General features: G+C 40.1%; 1 protein-coding gene across 2 annotated transcripts in view; it reads left to right on the top strand.

Moving 5' to 3' along the window:
• Positions 1–15,851, top strand: part of capgb (capping protein (actin filament), gelsolin-like b) — a 43,874-nt gene extending 28,023 nt beyond the window's left edge. For both annotated transcript variants that reach the window (XM_060939226.1, XM_060939225.1), the window contains exons 4-9: positions 879–1,040; positions 1,126–1,275; positions 9,761–9,847; positions 9,948–10,080; positions 15,031–15,122; positions 15,336–15,851. In XM_060939226.1, coding sequence (XP_060795209.1) covers positions 879–1,040; positions 1,126–1,275; positions 9,761–9,847; positions 9,948–10,080; positions 15,031–15,122; positions 15,336–15,401 — 690 coding nt within the window. In that variant the 3' untranslated portion in view covers positions 15,402–15,851. The remainder of the gene's footprint in view (positions 1–878; positions 1,041–1,125; positions 1,276–9,760; positions 9,848–9,947; positions 10,081–15,030; positions 15,123–15,335) is intronic.
• Positions 15,852–19,055: the final 3,204 nt, after the last annotated feature.

The raw sequence follows: 19,055 nt of genomic DNA, 5'->3' as shown, positions 1-19,055 counted from the left end.
GAGCAGCATATTCCATAAGACAGCACTTTTCAGATGAAAAAAGAAAACGTAATGAAGGCTGCTGGGTTTTGGTGCAAAATGAAGACGCAAGTGTAACAGTCAGAGTGTCCAGAAGAACTGTGGCTGGTTCTGCAAGATGCGCAGTAAAACCTACAGCTCATTTCCTCCCCATATAAAACTGCACTCATTGGACCTGAGACTACAATTTATAGTATTTTTTTTTAAATAGTGAAACATTTCATTTCATTATTTTTCAGCCATTTTTGGTCTCATCTCATCTCATCTCATCTCATTATCTGTAGCCGCTTTATCCTTCTACAGGGTCGCAGGCGAGCTGGAGCCTATCCCAGCTGACCACGGGCGAAAGGCGGGGTACACCCTGGACAAGTTGCCAGGTCATCACAGGGCTGACACATAGACACAGACAACCATTCACACTCACATTCACACCTACGGTCAATTTAGAGTCACCAGTTAACCTAACCTGCATGTCTTTGGACTGTGGGGGAAACCGGAGCACCCGGAGGAAACCCACGCGGACACGGGGAGAACATGCAAAACTCCACACAGAAAGGCCCTCGCCGGCCCCGGGGCTCGAACCCAGGACCTTCTTGCTGTGAGGCGACAGCGCTAACCACTACACCACTGTGCCGCCCCCATTTTTGGTCTATAGCAATTTTTTTTACATGTGCCTAAGAGGTACATATTTATTTATAATAAGGGTGCTAATAATTATGGCATTGACATAGGTGTACAGGTCCAATCTGAATTTGTTTGAGGCTGATATTTATAAACTCCAGGAATGTGAAGGTCTAACTTCACCTTCTCTCTCTCTCTCTCTCTCTCTCTCTCTCTCTCTCTCTCTCTCTCTCTCTCAGGAAGGAGGAGTGGAGTCAGGTTTTAGGAAACAGCAGTCTGGTTCTGGTCCGGTTCAGAGGTTGTATCACATTAAGGGGAAAAAGAACATCAGGGCAAAGGAGGTGGAGCTGAACTGGTCCAGCTTTAATAAAGGAGATTGCTTCATCCTTGACCTAGGAGAGGTGTGTGAGTGTGTGGATGGATGGATGGATGGATGGATGAATGGATGGATCCCAGCCACTATATTGTGTGTGTCTGTGTCTCCAGACGATCGTGTCATGGGTCGGCTCTCAGGCCAACATATTTGAGAAGCAGAAGGTGCGAGAGATCGCCACTCTCATTAGAGACACCGAGAGACACGGCAAAGCGCAAATCACTCACATCGGTGAGGGAGAGGAGACGCCCGAGATGCTGAAGGTGAGACAGTGCATCATTAGACTGACATTATTGCATCATAAACAATGCCATGACCTGGAGCTTATGACCTGTTGTTCTGCAGCATTGCGTTATTTCCAGTAAGTGTCATAATAACGTCCATGACATGCTTGACGGCAAATTTTGCTGATTGTGCTTTCATTAGGATAGTACAGTTAATTTTATGATAACTGTCATGACACTTAACCAACTGAATGAAAGAAAGATCACCATTTTATCATGACGTGTAACTCAGTCACAACGAGCTTGTCATTCATTGTAACAAACATACAGTCATGTGAAAAAGAAAGTACACCCTCTTCCAGTTACATGGTTTTACCAATCAAGACATAAAAAAAAAAAAAAATCATCTGATCCTTACCAGGTCCTAAAATTATGCAAATCTAACCTCAGGTGTAAAGCAACACACAAAAGATTCCACTGTGCCATTACTTGTTTAACATAAATTAAGTGAAAATTTAGAATCCATGTGTGAAGAAGTAAGTACACCCCATGATTCAATAGCTTGTAGAACCACCTTTTGCAGCAATAACTTGAAACAATTGTTTTCTGTATGATTTTACCAGTCTCTCACATCGTTGTGGAGGAATTTTGGCCCGCTCTTCTTTCCAACATTGCTTCAGTTCATTCATGTTTGAGGGCATTTCCTTATGCACAGCTCTCTTAAGGTCCCGACACAGCATTTCAATTGGGTTGAGGTCTGGACTTTGACTTGGCCATTCCAACACCTTGATTCTTTTCTTTTCAGCCATTCTGCTGTAGATTTGCTGGTGTGCTTGGGATCATTGTTCTGTTGCATGACCCAGTTGCAGCCAAGCTTTAGCTGTTGGGCAGATGGCCTCACATGTGCCTCAAGAATACTTTTGTATACAGAGGAGTTCATGGTTGATGCAATGACTGCAAGGTGCCCAGGCCCTGTGGCTGCAAAACAAGCCCAAGTCATCACCCTTCCACCACCGTGCTTGATGGTTGGTATGAGGTGTTTGTGCTGATATGCTGTGTTTGGTTTTCGCCAAACATGGCACTGTGTATTATGACCAAACATTTCCACTTTGGTCTCATCTGTCCAAAGGACATTGTTCCAGAAGGCTTGTAGCTTGTTCAGATGCATCTTTGCAAACCTAAGCCATGCTGCCATGTTCTTTTTAGATAGAAAAGGCTTTCTTCTGGCAATCCTTCCAAACAAGCCATACTTGTGCAGTCTTTTTCTAATTTTACTGTCACGAACTTTAACATTTAACATGCAAACTGTGGCCTGTAGGGTCCTAGATGTAGTTCTTGGGTTTTTTGCAATTTCTCTGAGCATTGAACAGTCTGACCTTGGAGTAAATTTGCTGGGATATCCACTCCTGGGAAGATTGGCAACTGTCTTGAATGTTTTTCACTTCTTTCTTACAGTAGAATGGTGGATTTCAAATTGTTTGGAAATGGCCTTATAACCCTTCCCAGACTGATATGCAGCAACAGTTGCTTCTCTAAGATCATTTTGCTGATGTCTTTCCGCCTTGGCATTGTGTTAACATACACCTGAGTGCTCCAGACCAGCAAACTGACAAAACTTCTGCTTTTTAAGAGGTGCCCACACTTGATGATGATGATTAATTAATCAAATTGATTTGATCAGCGACACCAGGCTGCTAATTCCCTTCATAATTTCTATGGAAGCAGTAAGGGTGTACTTAATTTTTCACACACTGATACTGCATTTTTAGCTTACTTTGTGTTAAATAAATAATGACAGGGTGAATATGTCATGTGTAATTGGTTATCTGAGATTGTATTTGCCTTATTTTAAGACCTGGTAATGACCAGATGATTTTTTTTATTATGTCCTGACACTTAAAACCTAGACTTGAAAGAGGGTGTACTTTCTTTTTCACATGACTGTACTTGCTAACTGATGTGACATTAGGGATATTTAGCATAAATAATTAGCAACAATCAACCAAAAAAGCAAAAAAAAGTGGAAAATAAAAAGAAAATGCACTGCATTATAAAATTGCTATATGCAATGCACTGCATTATAAAACTGCTATAACGAACTCTTTGGGGGACGTCCAAATAGTTCATGATACTGAAAAGTTTGTAATAATGAAATGGAGCCACTTGTCACACCAAACCCTCACTTTTATGTCAAACAAGACCATCTCATCTCATCTCATTATCTGTAGCCACCTTATCCTGTTCTACAGGGTCGCAGGCAAGCTGGAGCCTATCCCAGCTGACTACGGGCGAAAGGCGGGGTACACCCTGGACAAGTCGCCAGGTCATCACAGGGCTGACACATAGACACAGACAACCATTCACACTCACATTCACACCTACGCTCAATTTAGAGTCACCAGTTAACCTAACCTGCATGTCTTTGGACTGTGGGGGAAACCGGAGCACCCGGAGGAAACCCACACGGACACGGGGAGAACATGAAAACTCCACACAGAAAGGCCCTCGCCGGCCACGGGGCTCGAACCCAGACCTTCTTGCTGTGAGGCGACAGCGCTAACCACTACACCACCGTGCCGCCCCAAACAAGACCAACTGTGTTTAATTTATATTTATGTTTAATTCACTTACATATTTATGGAGTAAAGGAAATAAGTCACACTCGCCATCGTTTGCTTGCCGCATCATCTTTCTTTTCAGCCCGTCATGTTGATTGCAGTGATAGATGAAGTCTCAAAGCTCTTTTGCTTTAAAAGTGGAAATTGAATATTTTTGGGATACCATATTCTTTAGACAAATTCGTTGTTTTCTCAACAACCTATCTGCTTCAGATAGGTTAAATGCAGAGGACGAGTTTTGTTGTGCTTGAGTGTACACGTGACCAAATAAAGGCTTTTTCTTTTTCTTCTTAAATGCTTCAGTAATTTATTATTAGATTTATTCCATGAATAGAGCGAGTATTAAAAAATAACCCTTGCCAGGAGATTAGACACACCACAAAATATATAATATACATTGATTCATAGTATTTACTTAACTAATTTTGTGGATGACTGTAGTAGTAGAGCTGTTAAGGCCCTATAAACATAAGAATTGTGCACAACATAATAAAAGCATGAAACTTTCAGGGTTTGTTCTCCAGGGCATAACAATTAATTTAAGATCTGGAGGCGCTCTCAGTTTGACCTTGGAGGTCATTTAGAGGTCATCGACCCTTGTTATGTGCAATTTCAATGGACAGGATTAAAAATTGGGGCATTTTATCATACAAATGTGACAAATTGTAATTACATGTGGATTTCCATTTTTCTAGGTCATGAGGGTCCATTTATAGTGATATTACACTTAGAAGTCAAGGTTAAGATGAAAGTCACTCTAAAATATATGATGTGTTATGTCAATTTCAACAACTTTTATGATTTTGTAGCATATTGCCAAGCAGTATATACTTTGTAATTGTAAAATGACTTCCAAATGAGTGATACAGGCCTAATGTGAGTATTCTAATCATTGCAGTCTCCAGAACATGCACAAAGGGCAGTACACTTCAACTCTGCCTTTTTGCATTTGCAGTAACCACAACAGCCCTTTTTGCAACCACAATGCAAAAGCTCATAGCACGACTGTGAGGCCTCAGGTAGTGTTGTCCAAAGTGGCTGCCATCCATCATCACTGTTAACCCATCCCCAGTCTGAAGGACTTGGCAACTGGGGCCTAATAACCAAGGCAAGGTTCCATACATGAGCCTGATACATGGCTCGTTTGATGTGTTGTCTCAAAGCAGCTTGTGTAAGGGGGATGTTTTCCAACGATCTTGACTTTCGTGTGAAATGATGTTTCCGTGCCTCATTGACACCTACACATGCACTTGTTCTGTCATAAATGAGAACAACAAAGCGTTCCAGCTGTGACAAAGACAGGTCACTCAGTTCTTGTGGCATTTGCAACATTTCGTGAAAAGCCTCTGTGACTTCTAGGTACACAAGCCACATGTCCCACGCAGTCTTTTTACCACGGCCACAGAATGCTGATGTTGTATCACAGCCAGTGAAAGAATGAAATGCGAGCAAAGCATCGCTAGTGGAAGGACCAAGAGCAGCAACCACCTTGTGGATGCCAATATAGCAGAAAGTGCTACCAGTTCCAAAGGCTATCCACATTTCTTCAAGGTCAACTTTCTGAAATACAGCTACTGCCAAGACGACCACAACTGAATCCACTGTCCTAACTAACACATTCTTAAGTCCCTTTTTAGCAGCATCTGCCACATGAAGGAATAGCCTTGTGTCTGCCTCCTCTTGAGTGCATGGAACCAAATTACTTACATCACAGTCAACAGGAGAGCTGGGGACATTTTTTTTCGTTTGTGGCATATACTTCTTTGCCAGGAGCTAATGCCATGGCAGCAATTTGAACAGAAAGAAAGTGGAACAATTCTGTTTTGTTTTCACTAACAGATAAGAAATCCTTCCAGTTTCTTGGTATGTGTGTACATGGTTCTACTCTCCTTCTTGTCCCTTTCCCCCTCATCTGTCGGACTATAGCATTCAAGCTGTTTGTTTGGTAAACATCCCAAACAATGTCAACACGTTTTGTATCTTTCAACTGCGATGTTATATATGGTACAAAAACATTGTCTGCATAGTCTTGGAATGTTTTAACGGTACCTGGTTTCAACATGTGCACAGCTGCAGCACCATCAATGACGACAGCATCTACATGACCAATAGTTGTTTCAGACACACTATCATCCACAGATGTCAGACAATGTACAAGATCAGATTTTGTATCAGTTACAGTTCATCTGCCATTTCCCAATTTTACGTTATTATCATTACGTTTTTTGTTTATTTCATTCATTTACCTCTATGGGTGTATATATATTTGTTTATTTACTTGATTATGCCTTAATACATGCATATTTATACTTACTGTACATTTTTAGCAAAATTGCTCCCAAAAACACACCCATTTCAGCTCTCATGCATAGAAATGTCCTATTGATGACCTCAATGACCTCTAATTGACCTCCAAGGTCAAACTGAGAGTGCCTCCAGATCTTAAATTAATTGTTATGCCCTCAAGAACAAACCCTGAAAGTTTCATGCTTTTATCATCTTGTGCATGATTCATCTGCTTATCTGCTCTACTATAATGTCGTTGGTGTACATGACTGGTTAAAGGTGCGGTCAGTGATTTGAGCTGAAGCTAGCTGTCAACTGGCGGGTTGAGTAGAGTCGTATGTAAGTGCAGAAGAGTTTATTATAAAAGCAACCATCAAGCATACTGTCCAATACGGCAGGCAGCAATCATGAACAGTAAACAGGCAAAGGGTTGGGTGAGGCGCAAACAGGTTAAACAGGGCTAGACAATAACAGAATCTAGGCAAGGCAAGTTTATTTATATAGCACATTTCATACACAGTGGCAGTTCAATGTGCTTTACAGAAGTAAAAGCAGAACAGTAAACAATAGAAAATAAAATTACATAAAATAATTGGGGAAGAAAAATAATAAGAATTAAACAATAGTAGAAATAAAATAATAAAATGAAATAAAGTTAATCAGCCTCGAGATTAATTATTATTATGGGTTTAACTCATAAAGCGCGCTCTTCCCGTGGCTCTTCCACAAGGATCACCAAAAATCGTCCCGCAGACACAATCTACGAGGATCACCAAATAAAATCGTCCCGCAGACAAAATCTACGAGGATCACCAAAAATCATCCCGCAGACAAAATCTACGAGGATCACAGTAACAAAGAATTAAAGTAAAAGTAAAATCATTAAAATCCAAGATTAAAAAGAAATTAAAATAAAGTAAAATCATTAAAATCAAAATTAAAAGAAATTATGTTAAAGGAAATTAATTACTTAGGTAAAAATTAATCAAGTGAAAGCATCTGAAAACAGCTTTGTCTTGAGCCTGGATTTAAAACTAACAACAGTAGGAGCATTTTTGATATCATCTGGAAGTTGGTTCCAAAGCTTAGCAGCATAGCAACTAAAGGCTGCTTCACCACACTTCGTTTTGACAGCTGGTATTACTAGCAAGTTTTTCTCCTGTGATCTTATGCCGCTTTTCCACTACCAACGCGGCTGAGTTGGGCTGAGCCGTGCCGTGCTGAGTCGAGCTGAGCGGGGCTGTTGAAGTTGCATTTCGACTACAACCGCGCTGAACCGTGCTGGCTGGAAGTGGGTGGACACATTGGGTGGAGTTAGCGAAAGTGGGTGGACGTCACGTGATGTCTTTAGGCGGCGCAAACAGTGACATCAGTGATCTTTTAAGCAGTAGTCTCACAACCCGGAGAGTAAACAATAAACATGGAGGACATGGAGTCGTTAGTGTTGCTGGTCTTGGTTCTGTGGCTTGTTGTCACCGACAACGCCAACAGATACTGGCAAGAGCGTATAGATGAGGCGAGGCGCATAAGGCTTCATAATTCTCGTAATTCGTAATTCTTCTTCTTCCGGGTTTACGGTGTTTACAGATCCCAGCGTGCTCGCGGGGCATGTGTGGGCATGTGAGGACACTCCTCCTCACCAATCAGTGCACAGGGGAGTGTCTCCTCATGCCCCTAGCCCCACTCGGCTCGGTTTGGCTCGCTTCAGCCCTACTCCAAAACCGTGCGAGTTTTGGGGGCTGAGCAGGGCTGAAGCGAGCTGAGTCGTGCTGTTCTTCAGTAGTCGAAACGTGAGCCGTGTCGGGCTGAAGTGAGCTGAAGTGAGCTGAAAAAGGGTAGTGGAAAAGGGCCATTAGAGACCTAGTTGGTGCATATAATTGAAACATATCCAGTAGGTAGCTGGGTCCCATCCCATTTAATGTTTTAAATAGAAGAAGTAGTGCTTTAAAGTCAATTCTATAGCTCACTGGGAGCCAGTGCAGAGACCTTAGGATTGGAGTGATATGGACTACCCTTTTTGTTCTTGTAAGAACCCTTGCTGCTGCATTTTGGATTAGTTGAAGCTCTTTGATGGTCTTTTTTGGAAGACCTGTGAAAAGGCTATTGCAGTAATCAACCCTACTGGAGATGAAAGCATGAATAATTTTTTTCTAGATCATGTTTTGACATGAGACCCCTGAGTTTAGAAATGTTTTTTAGGTGATGGAATGCAGACTTTTTTACCACTTTCATATGACTGTTGAAGTTAAGTTCGCTGTCAATAAGGACACCAAGGTTTTTGACAGTATCCTTTGCTTTAAGCCCCTTGGTTTCAAGAACAGTGGCAATCCTAAGCCTTTCCTCCTTTTTGCCAAATATAATTGCTTCAGTTTTATCTGCGTTCAGCTGAAGAAAATTGTGAGACATCCATTTGTTAATTTGGTCAATGCATCTATGAAGAGACTCAAGAGGGGCATAGTCATTAGGTGACATAGCTAAGTAAAGCTGAGTGTCACCTGCATAGCTATGGAAGTTTATTGAGTTATTCTTAATAATTTGTCCAAGTGGGAGCATATAAAGGTTGAATAGTAATGGTCCCAGGATTGAGCCCTGGGGAACCCCACAGTTCAAGGACACTGGTGATAAACTGTGGCCTCCAATGGCCACATAAAAAAATCTTTGTTGTAGGTAAGATTTTAACCAGTTGATTACTATACCAGTAAATCCAACCCAATGCTCCAGTCGATGTAACAGTATGGAATGATCTACCGTGTCAAATGCAGCACTTAAGTCTAAAAGCACCAAGACTGATGTTTTACCAGCATCAGAATTAAGACGTAGATCATTCATGACTTTAGTAAGAGCTGTTTCAGTGTTATGATTGGCACGAAAACCTGACTGAAACTTATCAAAACATCCGTTTAATGTCAGGAAGGCAGCTAATTGATTAAAAACAATTTTTTCAACTATTTTACCAACGAATGGCAAATTGGATATGGGCCTGTAGTTGTTGAGTACTGAGACATCCATGTTATTCTTTTTCAGTAGGGGTTTTACAACCGCTTTTTTCAGAGATCTAATACATGGAACAGGAATCAGGAAACCAGGGAAACAACAAGGCTTGGTAATGTGTCACTTGTAATGCAATACTTCGCAGAGTGAATGAGTCTTCAGTGTCCTTATATGAGTGCACTGATTGTGCCTTAATCTGAGGCAGGTGTGTGTCATTAGCGACATGCTGTTCAGAGGGCACGTGAGAGCCAGTTCGTTGTATGCACTGTCCAGAGCACACGTGAGAGAAAGTCTGTTGCATGCGCCAATGCACGTGGGTGTGACACTAACTGCTTTGAAACTCAAATAAAAAAAAAAGCTCCTCTATTTAGTATTCCGACCAAAGTCACTCACAGAACACCTGTGTGAAAATTAAAAAGCAGAGCTTTGAATTGATGGGGAATATGATTGACAGATAAACTCCTCTGTGTTCTGGTTGGTTGGATGTTGGTGGTCCATCTTTGGAGAAGCTCACCTGATCTTTGTGGCCTCCCAATTTTTTTGCCAAAATGAAATTTCAGTAACAAAATACACTGTTTTAAAGATATATCCACACGTTGTGCTCATGTATCATTTCCTCTCTGGTTCAGATTCTTGGTCCAATGCCGGCGCTAAAAGAGAGCAGTCCAGAGGACGACAGCCAAGCAGACGTGTCGAACGCAGCCTCTCTCTATAAGGTGCCACGGCACGTCTTTATTAAAGTATCATGGTGTGAGATCATGATTCACAAGAAATCACAAAATCATTGGTTTATTGTTTTTTTTTTTTCCCCTCCAGGTTTCAGATGCAACAGGGTCAATGAAACTGACCAAAGTCTCGGAAAAGAATCCGTTTGCCAAGGACCTGCTCGTACGTGACGACTGCTTCATCTTAGACAATGGAGCAAACGGCAAGATCTTTGTTTGGAAAGGTGAGAGGTGTAGGTGCAATTAGTTTAAGTGAGTGATCAATCTAATTAAATCTGAAGGTTAATAATTAAAATTGAATCAGTCTCATTGAATCATACCATTGAATCGTTTTCATTGAATCAGTCTCATATCATTAAATCACTCATGGAATCAGTCTCATTGGATCAGTCTCATTAATTAATACCATTAATTTTGGTGCTTAATAATACATTACCAAACAGCTAAATTATGGTATATTCCAAATTATTATGATCACTTACCATATTACATAAATCATATGCACCTTTGAATTCTTTTGAGATTGGATGACTTCAGAAATATCGGAACACAAATAAACACACAGTTTCAATAATAAATGAATTTATTATAACAAAGATAAAAATGGATAATGGCAGTTGAAATATATACAAATATGATATATACTGGATGAGCGTGTGTGTATGTGTGTGAGTGTGTTGGGGGTCACCACGTGGGGGGTGACCACATGTTTCTAAGTAAACAAGAGAATTAGCTTTGGTTGCTAAGACAAAGAATTAGCTTTGTGTTGCTAGCTAAGGCAAAGGAAGGCTACCTAAGGGGGTGTGTCACCACGTGGGGTTTGAGAACAAAGGATTTAGCTCTGGTTGCTAGCTAAGATGTGTTGGCCACATGTGGAGACACAGATTAGCCTTGTGTTGCTAGCTAAGACAAAGGGATGCTAGCTAAGGTGTGTTTGTGAGGCCTGTGGAGGAGGGTTAGCCTAGCTTGCTAATGAGACAAAAGAATTAGCCGTGTGGCTAATTTCACTAGCTTATAGCATTACTAAATCCACTGAAACCTTGATGAGGTCAAAATGTGTGTAAATAAGGAAATTGAGGATGTTAGTAGGAATAGAGAGAGAGCATGCAAAGCCTATCTATTAAACAATTGAGAGATTAAAACAAAATGGAACAATCAATTCAGTTCAACATGCTGCGTGTTTACAGTGTACACATTTAAACTGTTCCTGAGTTTAAATTCACACTTCTCCATAAAAGCTAATTCCTAAGACTAGTTTTTATGCCCAAAATTGCCAGTCTTACTCAGTATTTTGCCTCTACGCAAAATTATGAAGAGATGTTCCGAGACGTTTGGAGTTTCACCATTGTGAAGCACGCAAGTCGCTCGTGATGAAAAGAAAGTCTCTGATCAAACAATGTGCACAGAATTAATTAGAAGGATCCGGTCGCTCCTAATTTTAAATTAACTGCTCGGGCTGCAGTTTGTACGTACTTGATAATAGAAATAAAAACCGGTTGTAACTCATTTGAGTTAGATCACGCGATTTTTGGATTTTTACCGTGGCCAAAGGTAAACAAAGAAATCACGCTGAATCGTGGAGCTTGCAAGAAAGAGAAGAAAAGACGTCTATCTTGGGTTTGCTCGGCAGAGCGAATCTTTTTGTGCCTGCAGACCGCTGGTCCAGACGGAAAGAGAGAGAGAGAAGTCCTCCTTGTGTCCGTGTTGAAATCACGGCGCCAAAAGAGGAGGAGCTAGGAGTTTCCGGGTTTCTTGTGCTTTCATGGAGGATGTGACATTGGTGATCCCGCCCCCGCGTGACGCAGGTCAACGCGGAAGCTGGTGATGGGAGTTGTAGTCCTTAAAGGGACTGTTGTAGTTCTTAGACGGACTGTACCTACAAAGGACTAAACAAACTAAACACTATTGTTTTATGAGTGTTTCACAGTTTCACTTTTGGAGGGAATCACTCATGCTGTGTCATGTTGTTAGAGGAAAATAATTAACGGCAGGGTGGTGTAATGAACCCGTGGAAGCCAAGAATGCATTATGGAAGCCATGCTTGATCTCTTGATCACTGGTTAATTTATTTCTCTATCTTGAGATATCATGAGAAAACAAGTTTTGTTAAGTCTGTGAAGGTTCTCAGTCATCCAGGTCATAGTAAACCGTAGGTGCTAAAGAAGGCAACTGGACTTGTTGAAATTCTTGAAGATGTTTCACCTCTCATCTGAAAGCCTTCTTCAGTTCTGTCTGACTAGTGGGGAGTTCCAGGTATTTATCCTCTAGTGGACCAAAAGCAACCCTAAGGAGAGTTGTTGAGGTCACATGGGTCGTTGAGTCATCCTGTAGGCATTAGGGTCACTGGAGGCCGGGTGTACATGGTGTTAGCAGCCTAGAGAGTCATTAGGGTGATCTGTGGGTTGTTGGCTCTCTCTCTCTGCCATCATATGATGGCACCTACAGGATGACTCAACAATCCATGTGACCTCAATGACTCTCCTTAGAGTTGCTTTTGGTCTACTAGAGGACAAATACCTGGAACTCCCCACTAGTCAGACAGAACTGAAGAAGCCTTTCAAATAAGAGGTGAAACATCTTCAAGAATTTCAAGCAAGTCCAGTTGCCTTCTTTAGCACCTATGGTTTCTCATGATAAGTTAATTATTTTATTGTCTTGAGATACCAGAGAAAATATTCATAAGAAAATAAGCTTTGTTGCTGCAACATAATGACATAAATTAACACTTGACCTCGAGAAAACAGCATTAAAAATTTATGACCATTTTCGGCTTCCATAATGTGACAGTTACTGTTATAACCTTAACTTTGATTATTTTCCTTTACCAGCATGTCCCAAAGTTGTTTATTCTTCTTACACCACAGCAGTTTGCCAGCAATTGTAATTTTTCATTTATTAACAAATGACACATTGTAATTTTAGTTATTATTAGTTAATGTTGTGGAACATCCATAAAACATCTTGTCACTTACATTATAGCAGCTATAAACAATCATTTCCTCACCAACCTCCTCTCTCTCTCTCTCTCTCAAAGCTAATAAGACACAAAACACTTATCATGCATGTCATATTATCAAGAAACCACAACACGTAAACTCCTCTGTCCTGGAGATGACAGAAAACCCAAAGTTACAGCTTTCCCCCTGACTGTTACAAATCACTGACACTGGAGACTCCTTCTGTAATTGTGAAGTAAACATCTCCTTCTAGAAAATTTCAACTATTATACAACCCTGATTCCAAAAAAGTTGGGACAAAGTACAAGTTGTAAATAAAAATGGAATGCAATGATGTGGAAGTTTCAAAATTCCATATTTTATTCAGAATAGAACATAGATGGCATATCAAATGTTTAAACTGAGAAAATGTATCATTTAAAGAGAAAAATTAGGTGATTTTAAATTTCATGACAACAACACATCTCAAAAAAGTTGGGACAAGGCCATGTTTACCACTGTGAGACATCCCCTTTTCTCTTTACAACAGTCTGTAAACGTCTGGGGACTGAGGAGACAAGTTGCTCAAGTTTAGGGATAGGAATGTTAACCCATTCTTGTCTAATGTAGGATTCTAGTTGCTCAACTGTCTTAGGTCTTTTTTTTTTGTCGTATCTTCCGTTTTATGATGTGCCAAATGTTTTCTATGGGTGAAAGATCTGGACTGCAGGCTGGCCAGTTCAGTACCCGGACCCTTCTTCTACGCAGCCATGATGCTGTAATTGATGCAGTATGTGGTTTGGCATTGTCATGTTGGAAAATGCAAGGTCTTCCCTGAAAGAGACGTCGTCTGGATGGGAGCATATGTTGCTCTAGAACCTGGATATACCTTTCAGCATTGATGGTTTCTTTCTAGATGTGTAAGCTGCCCATGCCACACGCATTAATGCAACCCCATACCATCAGAGATGCAGGCTTCTGAACTGAGCGCCGAGAACAACTTGGGTCGTCCTTCTCCTCTTTAGTCCGAATAACACGGCGTCCCTGATTTCCATAAAGAACTTCAAATTTTGATTTGTCTGACCACAGAACAGTTTTCCACTTTGCCACAGTCCATTTTAAATGAGCCTTGGCCCAGAGAAGACGTCTGTGCTTCTGGATCATGTTTAGATACGGCTTCTTCTTTGAACTATAGAGTTTTAGCTGGCAACGGCAGATGGCACGGTGAATTGTGTTCACAGATAATGTTCTCTGGAAATATTCCTGAGCCCATTTTGTGATTTCCAATATAGAAGCATGCCTGTATGTGATGCAGTGCCGTCTAAGGGCCCGAAGATCATGGGCACCCAGTATGGTTTTCCGGCCTTGACCCTTACGCACAGAGATTCTTCCAGATTCTCTGAATCTTTTGATGATATTATGCACTGTAGATGATGATATGTTCAAACTCTTTGCAATTTTACACTGTCGAACTCCTTTCTGATATTGCTCCACTATTTGTCGGTGCAGAATTAGGGGGATTGGTGATCCTCTTCCCATCTTTACTTCTGAGAGCCGCTGCCACTCCAAGATGCTCTTTTTATACCCAGTCATGCTAATGACCTATTGCCAATTGACCTAATGAGTTGCAATTTGGTCCTCCAGCTGTTCCTTTTTTGTACCTTTAACTTTTCCAGCCTCTTATTGCCCCTGTCCCAACTTTTTTGAGATGTGTTGCTGTCATTAAATTTCAAATGAGCCAATATTTGGCATGAAATTTCAAAATGTCTCACTTTCGACATTTGATATGTTGTCTATGTTCTATTGTGAATACAATATCAGTTTTTGAGATTTGTAAATTATTGCATTCCGTTTTTATTTACAATTTGGGCTTTGTCCCAACTTTTTTGGAATCGGGGTTGTAACTACTATGTACATTTTAATGTTTATGTGCAGTGTCCACCATTGCAAACGAGCTGTTACTATAGAAGCAATAACGTAATGCACTCGTGCTAATACATTATAGCGGAGCTCCATGCTTAAGAGAATATGGCAATGCATTGAGCTGATCTTTGATGGCTTTTGCGATCATATGATGTCTCTGTACCACCACAGGGAACCTGATCGAAAGTGCAAGGCAACACATCTCATAAACACTTGACCACTGGACAAGTCTTCTTCTTCTTCTTCTTCTTCTTATTATTATTATTATTAATGTTGTTGAGTAATAAGGTTCATCTCGATGTTCCCTCTCCACAGGCAGTGGTGCTAATGCTGAAGAGAAAAAAGCAGCTCTGAAGGTTGCAGATGATTTTATAGAGAAGATGAACTACCCCAAGATGAAAACGCAGGTTTGTTTCAATCATCGCTGATAGCAGAAGAAGGTCTTGTTGTTGTATAATCATTTGGGGAAAAGAAAGGGATGGAGATGAAATCCCTGATGTCTGAAAAACTTCTCAGGGATGTCGGTCATATGATTGTACAAGTCTGGTTGTTTTTATGTCCTATGTGATTACTGCTGTAACAGAACATCTTTACTCAACCTTTGTTTCATTTTCTTACAGGTGGAGATCATACCACAGGGCCGAGAGACCGTCATGTTCAAGCAATTCTTCCAGAACTGGAATTAAAATGTTCAAAATGATATGACTCGGTTTATTGAAATGTCCTGGGAAAAAAAAAATCCTTAATGTCACAGTGACTCAAGCAGTATTTTATAACGGAAATAAATAAATAAATAAATTACCATTTCATTCTCACAGACTTACAAATATACAGTAATAGTTTTTTTTTAAAGTATTAGATATGTATACGATATGTTTCATGGATTTCTAAAAGTATATTCTGAAGTCGAGTTGAATTTATTTTATTTTATTTTTAAATTTTCTACAAGACCAAACTCACTCATGAACAAAACAAACTGCCAGTGATGAGATCGGTGTTATTTACCAGTATTCAGGCCAATATGCTGTTTAACAAAGATACTAAACTGTCTTTTTTTACATGTTTTGTTTGTTAATAACAAATCATTTACTGTGCTAAATTGGCAGCAAAGCAATAAATGCCACAGTGGAGCAAAACATTGTTGTCGTTATAGTTTTTTTGATTATTTTTTATGCTGAGTGGTACGGAGCAGCAGGTTTATCTGTGGGATGGTTATTTCATTGATAAGGGTGGCGTCAGAGTCGAACCTGAGATTACGAGCTCATGTAAACAGTCATATGGGATAACAGTTGCTGAGAGACAGACTGGAAACAGGCCCTATAGTAATTATCAGTGAACATGTTTGGCCTTCATAATGTTGTTTCTGATGAGATAATGAGGTGATTATATTACCTGGAGATTCAGAGGTATGTTGGGTGTTATATCATATATTCAGGACTCTGCACATGAAGACACGGCTGGATGTAAGACTGCTTTCATTAACCTTGATTTCTTGCTCTTTTTAACCTTTTTTTTTAACCACTAGCTATATGTAAATTTAAATGTTCAAAATATCACATTACCAAAAAGAAAAAAAAACAGCTACAAGACTAGATAGAACTCGACGCCAACGGTGTCGATGGGGATGCCTCCGCCTGGTAGGCTATTAAGTTATGATTTGGGGATGGACATTTGACCTCACAGTAATCTTGACCTGTGACCTTTTAACCTCAAAACCTAATCAGTTCATGCTTGTCCCCAAATGCACAAATGGTGAAAGTTTGGTGAAATTCCTTTCATTAGCCTTTGAGATAGTGTTCACAAGGTTTTCGGACAGACATTTGACCTCACAGTGACCTTGACCTTAGACCTTTTAACCTCAAAATCTAATCAGTTCATGTTTGTCCCAAAGCGCACAAATAGTGAAAGTTTGGTGAAATTCCTTTCATTAGCCTTTGAGATATCGTGTTCACAAGGTTTTGGGACAGACGCACGCACGGACGCATGCACAGACAGATGGACAACCCGAAAACATAATGCCTCCTGTACCTTAAGGTGGCGGAGGCATAAAAAATGATGAGAAAGTTATCAAATATATAAAATATATATTTAACAGTTATTACACAAAATCAAGTCGTACATGAGCTGATAGCCGACGAGGCGCATAGCATCAAGTTGGCTATAAGCCATGTACGATGAGATTGAGTAGAATAACGGTTTTATTCTATATATATTCACTGGATTTTGAGAAACGGAGCATTTTTTTTTTTTGCAAATTCGATAAATAAAAACTTTATACAAAACATCTAATGAAATAATTCCCGCTTAGAATGTAAACAAACTGGCACAATTTTCACAAATCGCTACTACTCCGCCATTTTGTTTTTCTCTACTTTTGGTGGTTGGCAAACCAACTTAAAGGTGCATTACTGCCACCGACTGGGCCGGAGTGTGGAACAGGAGATATTGGGGGATATATATATATATATATATATATATATATATATATAAAATCTCAGGGCTTTACATTAGCACCTGCTCACCCTCCAAATGCGGGTAAAATTGGGCTTTGGCGGGTAATGACTTTAGTCCCACTAGCCACTTTGGCGGGTGGTTTATTCTGTGGTATGACAATATATTTTAATTGTAGTTTTCTCTGAAGGCATCTGATATAATAAACGCATAATATTACGCGCCTACAACTCCCATGAGCACCTGCATAAGCATTCTGACATGTTAGAATTGTTTAGAACGTTTGTTAACGTCTCAGATAAAATCAATGATACGATAACCTGCGGATAATGAATGAAGCAACAAAGTTGCTGACGACTGACAAGCGCACTATGTGGCAGCATGTAGCTGGAGTTTCAAACCCTGCCACTCAGGAAAAAAGGGGCAGAGATGACCAGGGCCGGAGCAGCATTTTAAAATCACCAAGGTCCGTGATGCGCAAAGCGCGTGCTGAAAAATTTTCGACATATTTAAATGAGAGGGGTGAATTACATGCCACACAAGAGCTCTATTCCTGAAATCACTTTTAATGGTGTTTGAACTGAATATCATCAGTTTTGAAAAAAAAAAAATCATGTATGTGGCAAGAGTAAGAATAATTTAAGCTTGTTTAATGGTTTGATCTGGCCCAAGCAATGAGGACAAAAGATACCCTAACCATGTAGCCTATGGAACTAAGATACATTAACAATCTGGTATCCGTTACACCTACACAAAAAAAACATTCTGGGAAAAAAATCAGTATACACCACCATGTTTTAGGCAAAGTTATCCAAGGCAAACACAAGTTGAAACTTTCCCCTCTATTGCTTTGGCTTATTGAATGATTTATTTTTAAAATCGCAAACAAGGCAGGATACTACTGCGCTGCTTCGAAAATGTCAATTTAACAGCTTGATGAAAGTGCCCTAATGGTTACCATGGAAACCCTGTGTCTCCTGCACTGCGTTCCTCCCTGAGTCGCGCGCTCATTCACTTTTGTGTTCTTGGTCTCTGAGCCGCGCGCACCAAACACACACACAAGACAGAATCAACGTTTAACATAATTAACAAAGCAAAAACCGAGCAATGTTGACCAGGTAGGCCTTTGTCTACCAATGTTCATTCAGTTAGAAAACTCACAATTCGAATGTATATTGAAGCTTCAGTACACACACACACATACATATACATATATATATGCATTTACACAAAATGGAATCATTTGCTGACAGCTCAGTCCCCCCCCAGTTCAAAAATCCTATCTGCGCCCCTGACATTTAATGTGTCTCTCTACACATGTTCACACACACACACACACACACACACACACACACACACACACACACACACTATTAATAGATTATACATAACAATACTTGATAATACACATAATACTTGTATATCAAAACATCAAATGTTTTTCAATGATAAATGCTTTGAATTGGACTTTTAATTTTAGAATCAGTTCAGTTGTACTGAATGTTATTTTTCATATTATACACTATTTTATATTGTAAGGGGCTTGAATTTGAGTTCAATAAACAGAATACTCTGTTTATATTTTTCTCTGAATTGGTTGCATGTTTTCATATAGGGAGCGACCTTAACAGCACTGAATACTTGAGTGCTACTGTAGAGATACATTATACGCTGCCATTCATAATTAAATCTAGATCTTCCGAACTTTAACATATCATGCTGAAGAAAAAATTGCAATTTCCTGGCAACAAAATTGTGGCTAGTGAAAAGGCTGAATGGCTAGTGACTCGGGAAAACCACTAGCCACAGTGGCTAGTGAGCAAAAAAGTTAAGGTAAAGCCCTGATATCTGTGACGAATCTCAGTCATCCAGGTACATAGTAATCTGTG

The sequence above is a fragment of the Neoarius graeffei genome, chromosome 14 (genome assembly GCF_027579695.1).
Source record: "Neoarius graeffei isolate fNeoGra1 chromosome 14, fNeoGra1.pri, whole genome shotgun sequence".
Taxonomy (NCBI): domain Eukaryota; kingdom Metazoa; phylum Chordata; class Actinopteri; order Siluriformes; family Ariidae; genus Neoarius; species Neoarius graeffei.
This window is presented reverse-complemented; position numbering and strand designations above follow the sequence as displayed.